The sequence below is a fragment of the Andrographis paniculata genome, unplaced genomic scaffold, assembly GCF_009805555.1.
Source record: "Andrographis paniculata isolate CXL003 unplaced genomic scaffold, ASM980555v1 Contig19END, whole genome shotgun sequence".
In the NCBI taxonomy this organism is placed as follows: domain Eukaryota; kingdom Viridiplantae; phylum Streptophyta; class Magnoliopsida; order Lamiales; family Acanthaceae; genus Andrographis; species Andrographis paniculata.
Genome location: NW_026137479.1, coordinates 689528 through 709816, shown reverse-complemented (window position 1 = coordinate 709816; position 20289 = coordinate 689528). Strand labels below are relative to the sequence as shown.

At 40.5% G+C, this 20289-nt stretch overlaps 6 protein-coding genes, 1 long non-coding RNA gene and 1 other non-coding gene across 13 annotated transcripts; 4 read left to right on the top strand and 4 right to left on the bottom strand.

Annotated features, from left to right (window-relative positions):
• Nucleotides 1–1410: 1410 nt before the first annotated feature.
• LOC127244283 (tubulin alpha chain-like) lies at nucleotides 1411–3685 on the top strand. 2 transcript variants are annotated; one of them, XM_051264762.1, is made up of 4 exons: nucleotides 1411–1554; nucleotides 1768–1867; nucleotides 2045–2650; nucleotides 2756–3685. In XM_051264762.1, exons 2-4 carry the CDS (start codon nucleotides 1775–1777, stop codon nucleotides 3410–3412), a joined length of 1356 nt encoding a protein of 451 aa, XP_051120719.1. In that variant the 5' UTR covers nucleotides 1411–1554; nucleotides 1768–1774; the 3' UTR covers nucleotides 3413–3685. The 2 variants fall into 2 exon arrangements, with proteins under 2 accessions (XP_051120719.1, XP_051120712.1); XM_051264755.1 differs by having other exon boundaries at nucleotides 1764–1867.
• On the bottom strand, nucleotides 3620–4705 carry LOC127244347 (uncharacterized). The gene is made up of 2 exons (XR_007837165.1): nucleotides 4046–4705; nucleotides 3620–3840 (listed from the first exon to the last, which is right to left on the bottom strand). It is a non-coding gene; the product is annotated as an uncharacterized LOC127244347 (long non-coding RNA).
• Nucleotides 4706–5341: 636 nt separating this feature from the next.
• LOC127244324 (protein IRON-RELATED TRANSCRIPTION FACTOR 3-like) lies at nucleotides 5342–7444 on the top strand. 2 transcript variants are annotated; one of them, XM_051264820.1, is made up of 5 exons: nucleotides 5342–5489; nucleotides 5595–5665; nucleotides 6338–6456; nucleotides 6576–6703; nucleotides 6823–7444. In XM_051264820.1, exons 2-5 carry the CDS (start codon nucleotides 5604–5606, stop codon nucleotides 7207–7209), a joined length of 696 nt encoding a protein of 231 aa, XP_051120777.1. In that variant the 5' UTR covers nucleotides 5342–5489; nucleotides 5595–5603; the 3' UTR covers nucleotides 7210–7444. The 2 variants fall into 2 exon arrangements, with proteins under 2 accessions (XP_051120777.1, XP_051120770.1); XM_051264813.1 differs by having other exon boundaries at nucleotides 5357–5665.
• Nucleotides 7445–7486: 42 nt separating this feature from the next.
• LOC127242277 (non-specific lipid-transfer protein 4.1-like) lies at nucleotides 7487–7899 on the bottom strand. Its single transcript, XM_051261761.1, has one exon. The coding sequence runs from the start codon at nucleotides 7897–7899 to the stop codon at nucleotides 7516–7518; it is 384 nt and encodes a 127-aa protein (XP_051117718.1). The 3' UTR covers nucleotides 7487–7515.
• A 339-nt stretch (nucleotides 7900–8238) lies between these two features.
• Nucleotides 8239–12065, top strand: LOC127242554 (protease Do-like 8, chloroplastic). 4 transcript variants are annotated; one of them, XR_007836843.1, is made up of 14 exons: nucleotides 8239–8491; nucleotides 8593–8738; nucleotides 8824–8906; nucleotides 9036–9134; nucleotides 9215–9281; nucleotides 9440–9515; nucleotides 9603–9669; nucleotides 9792–10009; nucleotides 10099–10166; nucleotides 10275–10354; nucleotides 10443–10529; nucleotides 10630–10690; nucleotides 10824–10919; nucleotides 11042–12065. XR_007836843.1 is itself a non-coding variant. In XM_051262140.1 (14 exons), the coding sequence occupies exons 1-14, from the start codon at nucleotides 8325–8327 to the stop codon at nucleotides 11048–11050; spliced, it is 1371 nt and encodes a 456-aa protein (XP_051118097.1). In that variant the 5' UTR covers nucleotides 8240–8324; the 3' UTR covers nucleotides 11051–12065. The 4 variants fall into 4 exon arrangements, 3 of the variants coding, with proteins under 3 accessions (XP_051118102.1, XP_051118097.1, XP_051118093.1); XM_051262140.1 differs by having other exon boundaries at nucleotides 8240–8491; nucleotides 10630–10737; XM_051262145.1 differs by having other exon boundaries at nucleotides 10824–11047.
• On the bottom strand, nucleotides 11118–15220 carry LOC127242547 (PHD finger protein At1g33420). Its single transcript, XM_051262125.1, has 6 exons — nucleotides 15007–15220; nucleotides 14514–14918; nucleotides 13435–13561; nucleotides 12918–13133; nucleotides 12159–12794; nucleotides 11118–12072 (listed from the first exon to the last, which is right to left on the bottom strand). The coding sequence occupies exons 2-6, from the start codon at nucleotides 14842–14844 to the stop codon at nucleotides 11193–11195; spliced, it is 2190 nt and encodes a 729-aa protein (XP_051118082.1). The 5' UTR covers nucleotides 14845–14918; nucleotides 15007–15220; the 3' UTR covers nucleotides 11118–11192.
• Nucleotides 15221–16835: 1615 nt separating this feature from the next.
• LOC127244562 (uncharacterized) lies at nucleotides 16836–20116 on the bottom strand. Its single transcript, XM_051265140.1, has 6 exons — nucleotides 19866–20116; nucleotides 19517–19760; nucleotides 18475–19400; nucleotides 17666–18085; nucleotides 17353–17582; nucleotides 16836–17266 (listed from the first exon to the last, which is right to left on the bottom strand). Exons 2-6 carry the CDS (start codon nucleotides 19624–19626, stop codon nucleotides 17006–17008), a joined length of 1947 nt encoding a protein of 648 aa, XP_051121097.1. The 5' UTR covers nucleotides 19627–19760; nucleotides 19866–20116; the 3' UTR covers nucleotides 16836–17005.
• Nucleotides 16855–16934, top strand: TRNAL-CAG (transfer RNA leucine (anticodon CAG)). Its single transcript has one exon. It is a non-coding gene; the product is annotated as a tRNA-Leu (tRNA).
• Nucleotides 20117–20289: the final 173 nt, after the last annotated feature.

Genomic DNA, 20289 nt, shown 5'->3' with positions numbered 1-20289 from the left:
AGACTGTCATATGCATCATGTTAATAAATAAGATTAATGGAATGAAGAATGGTTAAGTTGCAGCTGCTTTTGGGGACACCAGAACCAGATGGGCTGTGCCTGTACTTAAATAAATCTTAATTTCATTAATAATAATAATAATATAATTACGGAGCAGGTGGCCTAACATATATTTGATTTGCACTCATGTGAATGAAGTTATTACTCACCATTAATTGTTCATCCAATAGATATATATGAATGATGAATAATGAATAATATTCTAGCTAGCTAGCTAGCCCTAATTAATGTTGATTATATATATATATATATTATTAATTAATGAAATAATTGAAACCCTCTTCCCATGGGATCGATCAGCATGATTCATTCTCTCTATTCATTCGATTCGTTGATTACATATATACACTAGTACCCATGCTCGTAAAGTATAAAGTTAAGGTGGCAAGAAAAAAGAAGCATGCAAGTACACCAATCAATTAATATATAAGCATTTATTTAATTGGTTAAATTAAGATTAGAGAATATAAATGAGTGTGCAATATTGCATCCTAACCTGGCTGCCTATTCCCTAGCTAGCTAATTAATTAACTACTAATCCTACACATATTATTGATAGATATACAGCTTCATCAACAACGTTGTTTACCATTAAACATGCATAAATGCAATCTTGTCATCAATCTTAACTTTCCACCCAATTAATAATTAATTTATTCTTCAATTATTGTATATCAAGTAGTAATAGTTCAGTTTGCATGCTGCTGCACTCACTCTATTCCATTTTATTTCTTGAAGCTAATTAATTAGTTGGCTTAGCTTAGATTGTAGTATATCCTATTGTCACATCAAATCATATAGCCCGGCCCACAACTTGGCACTGCTTGGCTTATCATTTTTCTACCTGGGATTGATCATTTACACCTAGCTATATACACATATTGATTTATAATTTGCAAAGTTTGAATAAGAGAAATTGGGGATATGAATAGACTTCTCTTTGACACTTCACCAAACACTCTCATCAACACAACACTACCATCAACATCTCTTTTGCCTTTTCATCCCTCCCATGCCCACATTTATGTTTTTTATATATATTTATAATTATAATACATACATACATACATACATACATGCTAAAAGTAAGGTTGCCCCAAAAACCTTTTCTAAAAGTTTGCATTATTTGGGCAATCCCACGAGATATGTTTGTTTTTCATTATTGGATTGGTTTGGAAGCCATTCAGATTCAGATGATCACCAGGATTTATTATTGTTTATTACCATATGTTTATCATTATTAATTAATTTCCACTTGTTGTTTTTCACTAACAAACAGCACAATTCTTGTAATTGGGCCTGCCTAGATTAGCCCATTTATTTGCGCTTATTCGTAAAAGCCCAATTAGAGAAACCCGCCGGTCCTCGAAATTCAAATTTGGTTTCTCCGGACGGCGGTGATCGGGATTCATTTTGCAGTCGTGCTCGTATTCGTCTTCGCCGCATTTTGAGAGCTTTTTTCGGAGGAAAATTTCGTGGAGGTGAAGGAGAGAGGTATGTGGTGAAAGTGGATATTGCGAGTAAGATGGGCATGTCTCTGAACCGTAAGCTAAGAAGAGAGTCCGTTTCGACGGTTACAAAATGCAGTTTCACCACACACTTTTTCTGATTTTTAGATCTTGTTGGAAAGGTCTTTGTATACGCTCCTTCCCTGTGTTTGTTCTTGGATAAAAATCCATTCTTATTTTGTTAATCTTTTCAAGAAAGGGTCAGAATGAGGGAGTGCATCTCGATTCACATTGGCCAGGCCGGGATTCAGGTCGGAAATGCCTGTTGGGAGCTTTACTGCCTGGAACATGGCATTCAGGTATCTAGATTTGCATCCTTCGATTTTTAGGGTTATTCTTGTTTTGTTTCTAATACTTCTGCTAGGTTAATCGTTCCGGCTGTTTGATTGGTTCAAATTTGATCTGTTTTTCGTTGTTATGGATGAACATGGGTTATGAATCATTTTCGTAAAAAATCTGAATGGCGTTTGCTGCAGCCGGACGGGCAAATGCTGTCCGATCACACCGTCGGCGGCGGCGATGATGCATTCAACACATTCTTCAGCGAGACTGGTTCCGGCAAACATGTCCCTCGGGCAGTGTTTCTGGATTTGGAGCCTACTGTGATCGATGAGGTGCGCACCGGAGGGTACCGTCAGTTATTCCATCCAGAGCAACTCATCAGCGGCAAGGAAGACGCTGCCAACAATTTCGCCAGAGGCCATTACACCATTGGCAAAGAACTCGTGGACCTCTGCCTCGACAGGATCCGCAAACTGGCAGACAATTGCACTGGCCTGCAGGGATTCCTGGTGTTCCACGCCGTTGGTGGTGGCACCGGATCAGGGCTTGGATCTCTCCTGCTGGAGAGGCTCTCTGTCGATTATGGTAAAAAATCAAAGTTAGGCTTCACAATTTATCCCTCCCCACAGGTTTCAACTGCTGTTGTAGAGCCCTACAATTCTGTGCTTTCAACCCATTCTCTTCTGGAACACACTGATGTTGCTGTGCTTCTCGACAATGAGGCCATCTACGACATTTGCCGAAAATCTCTCGACATCGAGAGGCCTACTTACACCAATCTCAACAGGCTCATCTCTCAGGTAGTAAACTAACAATATATATATATATATATATATGTATGTGTGTGTTCTTTCTCTTTGTAATTAAGTTTGATTATCTCATTGTTCTTAAAAATGAATGTCCAGGTGATTTCATCTCTGACGGCTTCCCTTAGATTCGACGGAGCTCTAAACGTGGACGTGAACGAATTCCAAACCAATTTGGTCCCCTATCCAAGAATTCATTTCATGCTTTCATCATACGCCCCTGTTATCTCTTCCGAAAAGGCCTTCCACGAGCAACTCTCTGTCGCAGAAATCACCAACACTGCATTCGAGCCGTCGTCCATGATGGTGAAATGCGATCCACGGCACGGGAAGTACATGGCTTGCTGTTTGATGTACAGGGGTGACGTCGTCCCCAAGGATGTGAACGCGGCTGTCGCCACAATTAAGACCAAGAGGACGATCCAGTTTGTAGATTGGTGCCCAACAGGATTCAAATGTGGCATAAACTATCAGCCTCCCACTGTCGTCCCTGGCGGCGACCTGGCGAAAGTGGCGAGGGCTGTTTGCATGATCTCCAACTCCACCAGTGTAGCTGAGGTCTTCTCTAGGATTGATCACAAGTTCGATCTAATGTACGCGAAGCGGGCATTTGTGCATTGGTATGTTGGGGAGGGAATGGAGGAAGGTGAGTTCTCTGAAGCGAGAGAGGACTTGGCTGCTCTTGAGAAGGATTATGAAGAAGTTGGGGCAGAGGCTGCAGAAGGGGAGGACGACGAGAACGATGACTACGCATAATGAGTATTGAGGAAAAGATCTATTTAACCAATGGAGGGTATAAAGTTTCAGTTGTGGCTGTTAATGACTGAAAAGAGGGAAATCCACGCCTGTCGTCTTCCTGCACGCATTTCTTGGCCTTGATTATGTTGTGTGTTTTGTTATGGCGAGTGAGATGAGATTTATTGCTTGGTTTTATAGTTTGTAGTGAAGGGAGTAAGTAGATGCTTGGTAGAAAAATACTTATATAGGGTTGTTTTTTTATTATTTGTACAAGAAAAGGCGATTATGATCGATGATGGTAGTATGTATTATGTTTCCTCTAAAGTCTAGCTAGCCTAGCCTAGCCTAGCCTAGCCTGCAGTATATAATTCCACTCTACTGTACACATGGGGGAGCTGTTCCCAATTCTCCATCTGGGCCTCTTTGGAAACCGGTGTCGTCAACTCCTGTGTTTGATTGATCGAAATAAGTCATCATACAAGAAACTACAGCAAGAATGAATTTTTATAGCAGCAGCGGCTGAAGAAACTCGTTTGTTTTTCTGGGTATTGATTATCCATTAAAGAAGAAGAAGAAAAGAAAGGTTTGGTTGATTTGTAGTGGAGTATTTGTTTGGTGATGTAATGGAAAGATACCTTAGGCACTAACTACCTTTGTGGATGAGGGAATAATTGAGTTGATTGGGAGTTGTCATCGAGCAGTAGTTGTCCTGGCGCCGAGACTGAGAGGGGAAGCAGGCAAGAGGGGTCTGGAGAAAAGAAGGATATGGGTGATCCCTTCTTCTCCTTCACCTTCACCTTCACCTAATAATTTGTAGTAGTCATCTTTGAGGCTCAAACTGCTGCCTTCCCCAATATCCTGACCTAACTGGGAGTCCTCTGCCCTTATCCTCAGAATCTGGTTATGTGCTTGAATCCCTTTCCATTTAGCCGGAGGTCCATAGCTCTCCCGATCCATCTCCAACAACCCCATCACCCACAGACCTCTCTTAAAGTGCAAGAGAGAGAGTAATACAACGCCACAAATTTGAAGCTGGGCAGAGAGAGGAATGAAATGAATGTGTGTGATGACCGATCTATATATGGGGAATGGATTGATTAGGTCAGTTAGTTAGGTTGTTGGTTCGAAGGAAGAGGCGGTTGAGATGGCTGGGGAGGGACACGTGTGGTGATTTGGCGGACCGCGATGAAATGAGAGCAGGCGGGCCATCGCCATCATCATCATCATCACCATCACGATCGCGATCAGGATCAGTGCCGTCTGGTCTGGAGTTACAGCGAGCGCAAGGGTAGCCTAGCCGCCCCTGTGACTGACTATGGAGGTGGAGGATACTATATTGAAGAGATAAACGCCTGCCTGCCTGCCTGAGGTTAATTTGCAAGATTAGATTAGATTAGCTTCACGTCACATCTTATCGGCCATGGGAGCACCTTAGTTGGTGACCTCCACGTGGCGTGTGAACTCGATACGCACTTCTACCACCCCACCTCACCTCACCTCTGGCTGGCACTCGCAGGCTGTGACGCCACCGCTGCCTGTCATTCTCTCTCTCTTCCTGTTTGGAGCATGTATTTAAAAATAAAAAATAAAAACTCAGTAGCCCAGATGCCCAAATGGTCCAACAGCCTTGGGCCATTTGACATCACTTGGTTCAATAATCAATCTTAGTCCCTTTTTTTTTCTTCATATCTTATTCTCATTAATTCATTAACATAAAAAAAAAAATATTGCATGGGACAAATACGCTAGATAAATCATTTTCAATCAATTTCCTCATTTTGAGTCAAGTTTGGACATTTCTTCGGCGTACACGTGGTCTCAAGACTCGGCCAACACATATCCACACGACGTCGTTTCCTTCGATTCTATGAACTGACAACTTAATCCTACCCTCATGCACCCAGTTCGCCAGAAGGATGTAAGCTCCTGAGGATATTATTGTAACTTCATACTGCCGAGCTTGTTCCAGGCGGACTCTCGGCACACGCCCACTCGTGTCGTTCGATTTTATCCGCACACCTACCTTCCCTCCAATATATCGACCAATACACTTGGTATTTTTTCCGATTCTTGGTAGAATTGGAAGAATCACAAGGTATGGTCTTCGTTTTAGTTGAAACTGTGATGTGGATTCTACCGATCCTTTTTCTTTTTTCCTGAGAAGTTTATTTGAGAAGGAACTGGTTTTTTTCACCATTAGGCATTCCGAATGGATTCAGACTGTTCAGAAGGTGCTGATGATTCCGGTAATTCTGTCAAGGCGTCCGCAAGGTTGGCTTTTTTACTCTTCTAATTCCTAATCTTTGTTCTTCAGTGATTATTTGATTTCCGGCCGTGTGTATTTCATTTTGATTTCCCAATTTATCTTGCGCCGCTGTAATCGAAGTCATGCTACTTAGATTGATTATTGCTAAACATATTAACCAATAACTGCTTCATACCACACGGTAATGTATAGGATAATAATTTGGTTCAATTTATGGTTTCTGTTTCCCATTTGTCAACTCCTAAAAAGCTCCAAGCTTTCCAAGATTGAAAGATATATGCATATAGATACAGCCATGGCCTAGGCTCTTGGCTTTTTTATAAGCTACGATGAGATTGATGAGCTTACGCTGGTTTCCTGATGCCTCCTATCAAATGTATGCCTTCAAAATAACGGATATGTAATCTGGCTGCTGGGAGATTTGGGGATCTCAAATCATGCGTATTTCAGTGATATATCATGAAAGTTTATTAAACAAAGAGAACGGATAAATGTGTTTCACTAGAATGCTTTTGGAAACCAGCTTCCTACCCTTGTAGTTTTTGCCACAGGATTTCGATACTGTTTTTATTATCTAGTCGACAGTTGGTTTTGATCTGGTGTGCAAAATGTTGAATCTGATCTTGCAATGGTGCAATGTACTTGTGCTTGATTCCCACTTATCTTGAACTTTGTAGGCCGGATTCCAGCAAAAAATGTCGAGGTAAAGTTCCGAGGAAAATTCATAAAGCAGCAAGGGAGAAGCTGAAACGGGACCAACTGAATGAATTATTTTCAGAACTTGGCAAAGCACTAGGTATGATACACTCTGCCATAGCGTTTGAATCTGTTATTGTTTTTGCATCTTTTAGTTGCCCTTGCAATACCTGCCTGGTTCAAGCTGATGATGAGAGAGGGATATATCTAACTATGCAGATCTGGAGCATCCAAACAATGGAAAGGCTTCAATACTAAGAGAGACGACTCGGCTCCTTGGAGAATTGCTAGCTCAGGTGGACAATCTAAAGAAGGAGCAGACAACTCTTTTGTCTGAATCTAATTATGTAAGCTCTCCCTTAATCGCCACGTTTGGCTGTGAGCTCTCGCTGATCAATTGATCCCCTTTATATTTTTATATTTTGATTTGATTAACAGCATTGTTGATGTTTGTTTCTATTGACAGGTTATGGTTGAGAGGAATGAACTCCAAGAGGAAACGTGCGCGCTTAATGCTGAAATCAAGAGGCTGGAGAGGGAAATCGATGAGAGGGCTAATGGATCAAACCTTGATGCTTTTCAACCTCAATGCAACACTCCTTCCCAATTACCTGAAGGTCATGTTGCCTTCCCTGTTGCTTCAAATGTATCGGATCCAACCCCGGTCGTGGGTCCTGTGTTTGTCATGCCACTGCACCATGAATCTGAAGGCTTTTGCGGTGCTTTACATGAGATGAATATGACGAAGGGCCTGTCAAATGTGAGCCGGCCACAAGCACGGTACCCTTCCTCAGCTGATTCATGGCCATCTCATATTCTTACAAAACAGACAAATGTCGTGGAAGATGCTTGAGGAAGATGTATATATAGACAGATCTTGAGACATGACTTTATGCAGTTGTAATGTTGTGGTTCAGTAGAACACCATGTATTCCTATACTTGGAAATGATGATGATTAGTTAGTTTCTCTTGCAGGATTTAAGGTGGAATTGTGAAGACAAGACATCATAAAACCTCGTTTCATTCCAAATATAATGAAGCCCTGTTGCATAGCCACAGGGATTGGATAATTTATTACATCAATCAATTTCATAATCCCATTTCAGGAAATCTCTTAAAGCCTGCAAAACACACAAAAGATTCAAAAATTAGGAACTGTTATACATGATCATAAACATTACTGAAAACAGCAGTATTCCAAGAAACAGCATACTTGCTGCAGTCCATATTCGGGCCAAGAGTGTCTCCAATGGCAACCCCACATTTTCCAGGGAGGCTGGAGATAACCTCCAAATGGTACTTTCCGACGGCGGACTTGATGCATTCGCACGCCGCCTGCCTTTCTGCAGCTTGATAACCACCAGCAAGGTTTTTAATGCCTGAACAGCATGATCCACTGGGTTGGCTGTCAGCTCCGGTGGCGAATGAAATACACGGCAACAGAGCATTCCGAACGTCGGTGCAGGAAACAGCCTCAACCGGCAGCACCACCTCCAGGGAAACCACCGCCAGAACCACCAGGAAAACAGCAGCCCCCTTCATATTGATTTTATGTGTTTGTGCTGCTGAAAATGCTCAGCCAATTGCTTGTGTTCTATATGGTGAAAGACATGTGCATTGTGTTTGTGTGGTAATATTTATAGCAATTATGTGTAGGTGTGATTGTGGTCGTGGACAGAGGCATTGATCAGCCATGACTGAAGTTCTTGGCAGATATAATGTAGTTCATACGTCGTTTACCTACTTTAATTAGAAAGGTAACAATTGCAGACGCATGAAGAGGAGACAGATCAATGTAATTCGCGCTTTTTCACCGGAGAAGTATTTTGACTAAAGTCGCTATCTTGAAACCACGATTTTATCTTAAGCTCTACTGTGTTCGGTGTTCCGCCTCTGCCACATCTCCATTTCCAAATCATTGCTCGTCGTGAAATTTTTCTGTGTTCATTCGAGTAAAGCGTACCAAAATGCAAGCAATAACAGCTTGCAATAGTCCGGTGGTTTCGCCGTTCAAATCTTACGTAGATTCTATTAAACCAAGATTTATTTCCGTCAAGCGTCTCGCATTTCTCGGCCGACGAAAGCTCTGCTGCTTCGTCGTTTCGCGTCTTCCCATTCCGGCGTCTACTCCACGGTACTCTTCATTTCCGGTGGCTCGAATGGATGTAATACTTTATGGACTGTTACAAAAAATTGTTAAAAACCAAAACGGGTTTTTTTTTTTTTTTTTTGCAGTGGTGGCGATACAGATGATATGGGTTGCGTTGAGGAACAAGATCTTGCGCTGGAGAAATTCTCCTCGACTACTCGTCGACTGTTTTTCGCCCGCCTGTTAATGTGCACGTGTTATTGTTATTTTCTTCCTTCAAGGTATTTTCCAGGTTCGCAGTTTTTCGGCTTTCTTCTTCCGCTTCGATCTTTCGTCACTACGTTTTATGTCCTAAAAGCATAAAATGCTTATTGCAGCGTATGGGTTAGGAGATCCATCAGTGACAATTGAGCAAGTAACCCCTCCAGTATTCTCTACCGGAGCTCTTTTTCCATCTGAGGTCTGTTTTTCTGTGTAAACTGGCATCTGGTCTCTATGCTTCATGTTCGATTTTCTTGTCATTCTAATTAGCATTTGTAAATCTCCAAATTTTCGATGGCAGGTGAATTGATTTATGTCTGCTTGACAGGAAAGAATTGCGGATCTTTTCGAGAAGAATACTTACTCTGTTGTCAACATATTTGATGTAACATTGAGGCCGCAGCTTAATATTTCTGGTGCTGTTGAGGTAATGCATTTTCTTGCCAAAGCAGTTCCAATAAATGAATGTGTTAATACATAGCAAAGACATTGTTTATGTATTTATAGGTTCCTGAAGGAAATGGTTCTGGGGTCGTCTGGGATGAACAGGGTCACATTGTGACAAATTATCATGGTATGCATACTTCTCATAGTGAAAACAAATGATTGCTTTATTTATAGATGTCTTCTGAATTTTGATAGTTTCCATATTCTTAGCTGATGGATAAGTGGCCCTTTAGTTAGTTGTGCGTGTATTATTTTGAGCTAACCACCATCTTACATATTGATCAGTTATTGGTAATTCTCTTTCTAAAAATGCAATGACCGGCCAAGTAGTTGCCCGCATCAACATTCTAGCTTCTGAAGGGTATGCCTTGGAATTTGTTTCTTTCTAGTTGATATGTGTTTAGAAGTCTTATTCTACATTTGCATCCTCCTGTGGCATTTTTTGAAGGGTACAAAAGAGCTTTGAGGGTAAATTGGTTGGTGCAGATAGGACAAAGGATCTTGCTGTCTTAAAGGTTAATATACTATCTGATGTCAATTCATCATTAAAGAAGTTTTACATCTGCTTTGTTTTGTTTAGATATTGATCTGAATTGCATAAGACAGGTTGTTTAATTATTATTGCTATTTGTACAAGGTCGAAGCCTCCAAGGAGCTGTTGAGACCAATGAAGATTGGCTCATCTTCATCCCTAAAAGTGGGCCAGCAGTGCTTGGCCATTGGAAATCCATTCGGTTTTGATCATACCCTCACTGTTGGGGTCATTAGTGGTCTCAACAGAGATATAAATAGTCAAACCGGAGTTACAATAGGTGGAGGAATTCAAACTGATGCTGCCATCAACCCCGGAAACAGGTCTAACTTAAAGAAGCAATATCCAATCTTGATCATGGAATTCAGTAAGGCTTTTCCCTGTAGCCATGAATTTTGTTGTGTTGTTACAGCGGAGGCCCTTTATTAGATTCCAAGGGGAACTTGATTGGGATTAACACCGCGATCTTCACTCAGACGGGTTAGTTTCTCCCCATTATCTATACAACTAGTTGAATGTTTGAATCATAAGGAATAGAAAAATTACAGCAATCGTGTTTGTTAATACGTTCTTTCATGATAAAAACAGGGACTTCGGCTGGTGTAGGATTTGCCATCCCTTCGTCAACTGTGGTAAAGATAGTGCCTCAGCTAATCCAATTTGGCAAAGTATGGTTTATGTTGTGCTGCTTAATTTTACTTATCTTGATTGAGACTTTAATGAACACACATATGCATTGCATTCTATGTTTGTCAGGTTGTTAGAGCTGGTTTAAACGTTGATATTGCGCCAGATCTCATAGCAAATCAACTAAATGTTCGAAATGGCGTGCTAATATTACAGGTGCTTAGTGCTCCTCCATCGGCAATCATTGCAATGTCGATACTAAGTTAACTTTAATCTTCGCTAATGGTACCCACCCACCATCTTTGTATGGCTGTAGGTTCCTGGCGGTACCAATGCAGCTAAGGCTGGCCTCCTACCAACTACAAGGGGCTTTGCAGGTAAGATCGTGCTCGGGGATATCATTTTGGCAGTCAACGGCAAGCCTGTGAGCTCACTTGTTCATACTTTTTACTCACCTGTTCTCATAACAGAGTTTAGACCTCAACACAACAACCTTGGATTTGATTGCAGGTACGTAACAGAGCAGATTTATTCAAAATCCTGGATGATTATAATGTTGGGGAAAAATTACTTCTGCAAATACAGAGGAGCAGTGAAATTTTGGAGGTACCCATTGTTTTAGAAGAAAAGAAGTGATGATTAATTCAAAAATTGATTCAAAGTTATTTGTCGGTATAATTGAAATTTGAATGTTTATAGTTTTAAATAAATGATCATTGGTTTTGCAGCAACAATAGCCATTCCAGATATTATATCATAGACAAAAAGATTTTTTCAGCAGCAGAGCTAGGAGGGCTTAACATCTATTCGAAATTCTATATTTACACAATTTTCCCCATTGGACGGATGGGATCTAAATACAAGAAAAATATTTACAATTTAGTCCAGAAGTTGAGCTGCTCCTGCTTCAATCATCATGGCATCAATGAGGGCATCCTCAGTTTTAATGTCATATTCATCTTCTTCAAATTCCTCTTCGTCTTCTTCCCAGCTACAGCTGCTGCTATTCATCTTTACAGCTGCTCGTCTGCATCGACTGCAGAAAAACTCAGCGGGCACAGCATCCGAATCTGGGATTCCGTAACATCTGGAGTGTTGCCATATCTCGCAAATGTCGCACGCCAACATTCTCTCCCCATCATCATCCTTTGCCCCGCAAACACAGTCCACTATCCATCGCTCCAGCCCCCTCTCCATTCTGAACCTTCCATGGGCATTCTTTCCCAGGAAACGCCCTCGGATACCAACGTATTCTGCTGTCGACCCCAGTAAGAGCTTTATTTGGGTGGATTCAGCAACCCCACTGTAGCCAATTAGCTCATCAGCTTGGAACCTTCTGAACATCAAGTACACCTCTTGGAAGGTTCTTGTAGCTTCAAGCTTTAGGTCAGCAATGGTAGCACCGGGAGGGAGGATGATAAACTCTGGTGGAGGATTACAGGTGCCACTGCATTCTCCATTTTGTTCCTTAAGGTCGACCTCACATAGAAGATGTACCATATTTTCCTTTGAAATAAATAGATGCTGCTCCGGGCAGTAGTCTTTCACAAACTGTTTGCAATCAAGAATTGTCATCGCCGAGCTGGCCGCAGGATTCCTTCTACCTGGAGTAACACTCAATGCCATTGACTTGGGATGAAGCATGCACTCGTAAAAATATCTTAGATCGTGCAAAAGCCTCTCTTCTGAAAGGCAGCTCGCCATCGGGAAGCAGCTTGTAGGGGTGTTGGCTGGTATGGATGCACTTCCTGGCTCAAGTCTGCAAGAAAACAAGAAAATTGAAGAGATGCAACAAATCGATAAAAATCAGTCACAGAAGCCCCTTAATGAAGAGAAGGTACTAACCTGTACTCCATGGCACCAGAAGATTCAGAGACGCATCGGGCAGCAACAATCAAGCCTGGAGCTGCCTGTTTGCCCTTGAGTTCTTTAAGGCAGTAATCCAGAAGCTCCGGCGTGCCTGCCTTGCAAACAGCGCCTCTAAGTGCCCTCCAACTAACCCAGGTGGACCCAGTAACAGCACGCAACACCTTGAACATTGCATCTTCAACTCGCTTTATATCGTCAAAGGTCCATGAACATAATGTCCTCGACTCATCACAAGTTTTGCGTTTCTTGCAAGAAGAATCACCAAAGGTCCTGAATTGCAGGGGTTTGGGATGGTGTTTCTCTTGGATCATACTCATCAAGAAACGGAAAAGGTCACAAACAGTGACAAGCTTGCATTCTGATATGGACTGATAAAATGAAATCAAATCCTGCAGCCGAGTTCTAGGCTTTCTTCCTTGGGATTGAAACATGGACAAGGGCAACGATGAAAGGCTCTCCACTGCTTTATTGTAGTCATCTACAGTCAGAGAAAAACTACCAGCACCAAAACTAAAGCCCCACTCTCCATACCAAGGATGGCCTTTCGTCACAGCGTGGAGCAAGCGAAATTCCATTCCATTCTTCTTCGAGACATCCATCACACTTACTTTCCTGCAGATCAGTTCCCAGAAGAGAGATGGAGGAGATTAAGTTAGTAATACATATGCAACACAGGTAGAACAAAGTGAATGTTCACATAAAACCGATATAAAGTACACGTTCACAGATTCTGACCTGACCCCCAACATTGTGCAGAGGCGATCCCAAAAGTTCATGATTTGACGTCCAGTGAGAAGCCTTGATCCACCTTCCCTACCATTAACTCTGAGAAGATGCCCATATCCATTACAGTGTATCACACCGTGCAACAAATGAGTTGTACTCTCCAACTGCTGGTACATCCAATCTTCAACGTCTTCTGTGGTCATCACATGATTGCATGCTTTGCACCTGGTGCAGTAGTAGTAACAGTGTCTTTATATGATGAATTAACACTTACAGGTTTGCTTTCGTCACAATTTACAGTCACCGACCATTAACACAACTAATTAACACAATCGTCGCTACAAAACCACCTATTGGTGGAACTAGAACGATCCTATAATAGTCATTATTACAACATACGTTTCTTACTCTAAACCCTACACATTGTGAGCCAGAAATTTGAAACCCTATATCTAAAAGCAAGACGAGAAAGAAATCAAGAAAGAAAAGTGCTTGGTTTCTTTATAACTCTCCCTCCCTGACTAACCTCGAATCGGTCATGTGGAGAGGATCGCCACATCCCGCACACGTTTTGTTGTATCCAGCGATCGAGTTGCCATCCGACTTAACTATAAAATGATAGCGCTTCGCGCTCACCGGATTACCACTCCAACCTGAAGCAAGCAAAGATTAGATAGATACAAAACCAGATCCAAAGTTTGACGTAACGGGACAAGAGAATACAGAAAATTTAAGTAGGATCAAATTCAGAATACTAATGATTATTATCATAATCACACAGAATCAAGAGTTAAAAACAAGCCATTGCCATTGGCATTGTTCGTTGACAAGTATATCCACGCATTGTAACCCTTTATTCTTAAAAACAAAAAATAATAATAACAAGTAAAATATGTGATGGGGTCAAGCTCAAACTCATATTCAGAAACCCACACGCAGGCAAGCGCGTGTGTAGCAGAATACTATATTGTTGTGTTGCTCAAGCATCACTCCCCCACCATTGATTAATAATAATAATAATAATAGTAATAATAATATTCTAGGACACCTGTACGTTACTATCAATTTTATTCCTTATAATAAAGGGTAGCGTAGGGAGGGGGAAGGAACTGATTGCGGTCCCAAGTGCAATACAGTGTGGGCTGATGACTTGTGACCGGTCAGGTCGGTCAGTCAATTGTATAGCCATCTCACAGCATTTTACTCACGCGGCCAGACTAGAATATATTTCTACTTTTAATAAATTAAATAATTTTAAGAGAAAATATTACTATTATTATTTTAAAACGAATAATAATAATAAATAATAATAATAATAATAATAATAATAATAGTGACAGATAAGTAAATCAAAGACCTTGCACACATCCTACAAGTGTATGGTATGGGTCCTCAGCCAACAATTTGTCGTTAAATGTTTTTTGTGATACCGTAAAATACAAAATTAATAATAATAATAATAATAAATAATGTATAAAAAATATATATTTATATCAGATTTATATTTTCAATGAATTTAATTATTATTATTATTAAAATCTTATTCGATGAAAATATCTAAGACCGAACCGAGTTAGAACGTCCAACCCGATACGGAAAACTCACCAACGACGCGACACTGATCGCAATAAACGGATCTAGATCTGGCCACATCCTCCTCCACGACGTCGAGGCAGACAACCGACGGTCCACCGTCGTCTGCGGTTAGGTCGCCGACGCGGAAGAGGATCTGCCAAGTCAGTAGATGGGGGAAAAGTGAGGAAGGGGGCGGTAAGAGCGCGTGCGTCGTCAGGAACTCCCTAACGGCTGTTCTGAAAGGCTTTGCAGCAACCGGCGAGGCTAGATCGCCGGCGGTCGGAAAAGTCAGAAAATCACTAAGTTCCGCGGTCACGCGCCTCTTAACCAACCTCTTTGTGGGTCGCCCGTTAACCACCATGGTAAGGCTAAGGCCCGCCGTTAGATCTGTGAGTGTATGAATATGTCGGTGATATTCTCGTTTCAGATCTGGATCTAGAACATACGGGACAGCCGATATCAAGCAATATTTCGATTTAAAAAAGAATAATAATAATAATAATAAAAAAGATAAGAAAGGTACAGGAGGAGAGACGAAGGTTGCGTAGGTGAAGAAGGTAGGGGGAGGATAAAGAAAACGGCGAACTGGAAGAAAAAGCGGCACGTTTGTTTGGAGGGGCGGGCGGCCCGCGACGCAATTAGGGTTTTTTTTGGTAGGGATGAATAGATGGATGAGATGGATTTCTATCCGAGGGCTTTTATGTACTTTAATAATAATAGTCTTAAAAAAATATCAATTATCAATAATAGTAACACTATTAAAGTAGCAGAAGCCCGCGCTCGCTCTTTCTTTCTCTCGAATCTCGTGAAGACCTAGACAGAGATATATACTGTATATATTTTTATATATAAGTAAATAAATAAATAAGGCGGTTTGTTATATATATTCATTTAATTATTTATTATTATTACCCTTATTACTCTATCGGGGTCTAGAAGCGTTTGGAAAGTTGCCAGTTTTTTTTTGAGATTGTTTGCTTTGCTTTGCAATGCTTGGTGGAATTCTTGGATTAAAATATTTTTGCCGCTCAAGATCATCAAATCTAATAAATCCAACTTTAACCTCCATATGGGATTCGAAATCTATAATATATAGTCTAAAGAGGGTTTTTTTTTTTTTTCATTCTAAATATCCATAAAGTTGGGATGGTAAAATATCATAAATTCAAACTTTTCGACTCTAAGATTAGGAATTTATAATATTTCAAAAGATTTATTTATTTATTTATTTTTTAATTAAACTGTTGAATATTGTCCCATATTGCTAAATGTGTGGATCTTCCTAGTTTATAATGGTGAATGATTATTTCATTTATCACCAGATTTTAAGTTAGATACAGATCTTTTCTTAACATATACATATACTAATATCAAACTTAAGCTTCAAAACAAGGATTTGGAATATATATTATTTAAGTTTTTTTTTTTTTTTTCAGTTAAGATATCAAATAAATTAGGACAATCAAAATATTTAAGGTCAGTGTTGATTTCAAATATATATATTATTAAATAACTTATTCATTCGAGACATCTAATAAATTGGGACAATCAAATGTAATAAATTCAAGGTTAAACACAATTCTAGGATTGAGAATTTATAGCATTCTAAGTTTTTTTTTTTTTTTTTTTTTCACTTCAAAGTATTGAACAAGTGGATTGATTAGATATAACAAATTCAAGCTTAAGCTTAATAATCTCAAGGTACATAATATAGATCTTTTAAACAAAATCACTCAAGATTTTGAACAAACTTGATCGATCAAATATATAAGTGTAGGACTTAAACTTGATCTATCGAATCGGAATATTCATTAATTGAGTTTTTTGTTGGTTAAAAAATCAATAAGTTAGATCGATTAAATAATCGGAATTGGTCTATAATAAGTTTGATCAACCAAATATAATAAACTCACTTAAGCATGATTTCAAGTATTTGTGTAATTTTTTTAAATTTTATATCTTGAAATTGAGTCATAATAAGTTAGATCCAAATACCATGAATGTAGAAATTTATTTTTGTACAATATTATAACTTTATATCATTATATTATTTTTCTTAAATCTTTGATACTATTTTTAAATAAAAATTTTATTGTATATTTCTCAACAACCTCTATATAGACTAGTTTAGAATAAGCTGTTCTACTAGTTTAAAATTTTCACAATAATAATAATAAATTCAATACAGTATTGGCCCACTAGTCTATTCAGGACCTAATCAAAGTAGGCCTGCCACAATAACTAACTATGGTAAATCCTGATCGCATGTGCGTTAAATGAACCTGGGCCATTACGTCCCATTTCACAGCTCAAAAAAATAATCAATTGAGTTCTGAATTTATTTATAAAAAAAATGAATGATACACATACAGTCAAGATGGCCGAGCGGTCTAAGGCGCCAGTTTCAGGTACTGGTCCGAAAGGGCGTGGGTTCAAATCCCACTCTTGACATAAATTTTTCCTATATTTTTTTTTTCTAATTAGAGTACATAGGAAAATGTAAGAGTGCAAGTTGTATGTGGTTAAGATGGGAAGAGCAAGAAAGCAGGTTCTACATATATTTTCCTATCTACAAAACCAATCCTCTGGAGCTTCCTGTGGCACCAAGCCAGCTGATCTCTTGTTACCTTGGCCATGTTCAAAACTCTGCACACTAATTTCATATCCACCTGTGAGAAGAAGTAAAGGACTTGATCGGACTCATCGTCTCCTTCTCGGCACCGCCGGATTTTCCGAAACACACAGTTTTCGCTCCTCAGGAGATCCTTCAGCTTCCTATCCTTCTGCGCCTCAGTGAAAAATTAAATTTCAGTTAATTAAGAAGAAACAGACAGAATAATGTTTTGCATGATTGTGGAAAATCTTAGACCTTTAGAAGAGTCTTTTTGGTTTCGGCGAGCAGCTCGAGATCTTCGGGATTGGAGAGCTCGGGGGATTTCTTGTGCACAGCGATGGCGGAGGAGGTCGCACAGTCCTTGTCGGCACGAACGAATCGCCAGAATATTCTAATCGATTCTTCGACAATCTCCACTAACATGTCGCTCGTGATCGCGTAGTCGAGGTCTTGTCGATCCTTTTTCTTGCCCCGGTTCTTGTCCTCTGCCATGGATTGATATTATATCAGTTGCATTGTTGATTAGCTTGAACAATGAAATCGACACGAAGAAATGCGGTATTCGAACCTCTTACGACAGGAACTTGGAGAAGACTGCGGAGAACGCTTCTTGTTCGGACATAGTTTTGCATTCTTGGCTGCTCCTGAAACGGCTCGTCCTCGACGAATCTCTGTAAGAGGACTTGGAACTGCTGGAACTCTCCAGCAACCTCGTTGTAGCGACGAACTCCACGTGGATCAGAGTCCCATAGGTCGAGGACTTTCTCGTACTGCCAGTTCAAGAATTCCCAGGAAAGGCACATCTGTGCGACGTAAACGGTCTCCAGATCGCTATGCAGCTCCTGGATGAACCTCTTCATCGGATCGCTGCCGTGTATTCTGTTCCGTAATATTGGAAACCTCTGCAGTAGGACAGACTTCAGTGCTGTCGGAGCTGAGGGTTTCTGCTCGGACATGAACTGCAGAGGATCCCTCACCTGCAGAACACCTGCAGTAAAATATAAAAGCGTAATCAATATCTCAAGAAATGAAAATGGCAGCCATGGCATTGAATTTTCGTTAGGTTTGTTATGCTCTAGCTTAAGTCTATAGCATTTAACAGAGACGACGAATAGTGAATGCTTCATTAATTGCCCTTCAATGGCAATTCAGTGTGGTGGGCACAACAGCTACAGACAGCTGTGTCATCCACAAATGCTAAGGTTAGACATGGCCAGGTCTCATATTGTTTCTGTTTCAGGACAACACAACACAACACAGCAAAATACAATCTCTCGTGGGTCCTTCCGACATGCCAAATGATAGAACGTTGTTTTTCTTTGGATTGAAAATATTATCATGAAAAATTAAGTGAGAAGAGTTATGGAGTAGACTAACCCATGGCATACATCTTCTGGTAGTTGATGATGTCGAATTTGCGCATTTTTTCGCGGTAACTTTTGTAGAATTTGTGAAGCTCCCCGATGGAATCTTGGGGGTGGAATTCATCCATCTTCCATGGTCTCAAATCTTCGATGATCTTCGGAGGCTCGGACTCTTCTAATATGGTGGGGAGCCCTGTTGCCTTCACCTTCTTCAGCTCCATTTTAAGCTGTTCAACCAGTTCTTGATGCTCCCACAGCGACTCTAATTCATTCTCATCCATGTCTGAATCTGTTTTGTCCGAAGGACAACCATCTGCTGGAATTGAATCCACTTCACTCCCATTGTCTTTCGCAGTGGTGTCTGAGCAGGAGTTAAATCCATCCATGTTTTGGGAATGATTGTGTTCGAGCTCAGCTATTTCAAAACTGATCACTTCATCTTCGTCTCCATCCAGATTGGAAAAACCAACCCTGTAAGAATCCACTAAATGGTTCATCAAGTTCATATGCTCAATGCTTGAGGAGGAATCAGAATCAGAATCAGAATCAGAACCAGAATCAGAACACAAATCCAAATCCAAATCGGTAGCCATGGATTCAAGAAATTGACGATCATTTCCTTCCTCATTCTGCAGTAGTTCTGTTTTAGCCTTCTCTGCCACAAACTCCATTGCCCTGATTCCATCATTATCATCTTTTCCGACATCAGCAGCAAACCCCTTTTCTTTCAACGAAAAATAAACGTCTTTTCCAACGGTCTCATTGATTTTATTCACGGGAAACCTCTGCTCACCATAGCCGGATTCCTTGTTGGTTTCTCGAAACTCTTGGTATGTCGGAAACTTGAACTTCAAACACACTTCCGGTTCTTCCTCCTCAAGACTGCACACCTCAGTTCCAATAACACATATTTCCTTTTCTCCATTTTTCAAGCAATGGCTGCCAACAATCAAATAAATAAATAAACCCCAGTCAACAAAAAATCCCAAACTGCAAATCTCCATTCGTACAAAAAAATAAAAAATTTAAAAACCAGTAGAGATTTCTGTTCAGACCTGAAAATGGTGGCGGAGACGAATCTGAAGAAAGCGAGCAGAAACCGAGAGGCAGTGCGAAGAGAAGAAATCAGTAATTGGCAGAGAGAAGGAGCAGTAACATGAGCCATATGGAGAAAACAAGCCAAGGTAAGAAAGCGCGTCTATGGCGAAACATGAAGGCGACGATGAACGGGAAAGGAGAAGGGGGAAAATGATTCCTCCTTTTGACTAGCTCAACTGGAATCGACACTTGACTCAGCACCTGCAGCACAAAACCTTAACCATCACGAGATTTGAATATGAAATCCGAACTAACTGCAAAATGTGGGAAGGAAACAATCGGAGCTCGAGGACGAGGGATAGTTACCTGCCACCACCCAAACTCCAGATAATGAGCAATCCTCCATAATATACACTGAGGAAGAAATCAAAATATGGGACCAAATCCCATCACACCTGTTACTTAGGAGAAAAATACAAAACCAATATACTAGTATATAATTTTATTTTTTATTTTTGGAAGAAATAAAAAGTCAAATCGATTTTAAGGAAGGAGGCCGAGTGTTGACTGCTCTGTTCTGCGGCGGTGGAATAATGGTGGCAGCAGCACCTACCTCAGTCCCCTACACCACCTATATATAGTAGCTAAGGTTGTCTAGGTGGCATTATTTAAAATAATTATGCAACTTAAATAATTCACCTCCCATTTTATATTCGTGCTTCAACTTACCCGAAAATTTACAGGTAGGGTAGGGGCAGGGGTAGGGGTAGGGGTAGGGGCAGGGGCATTC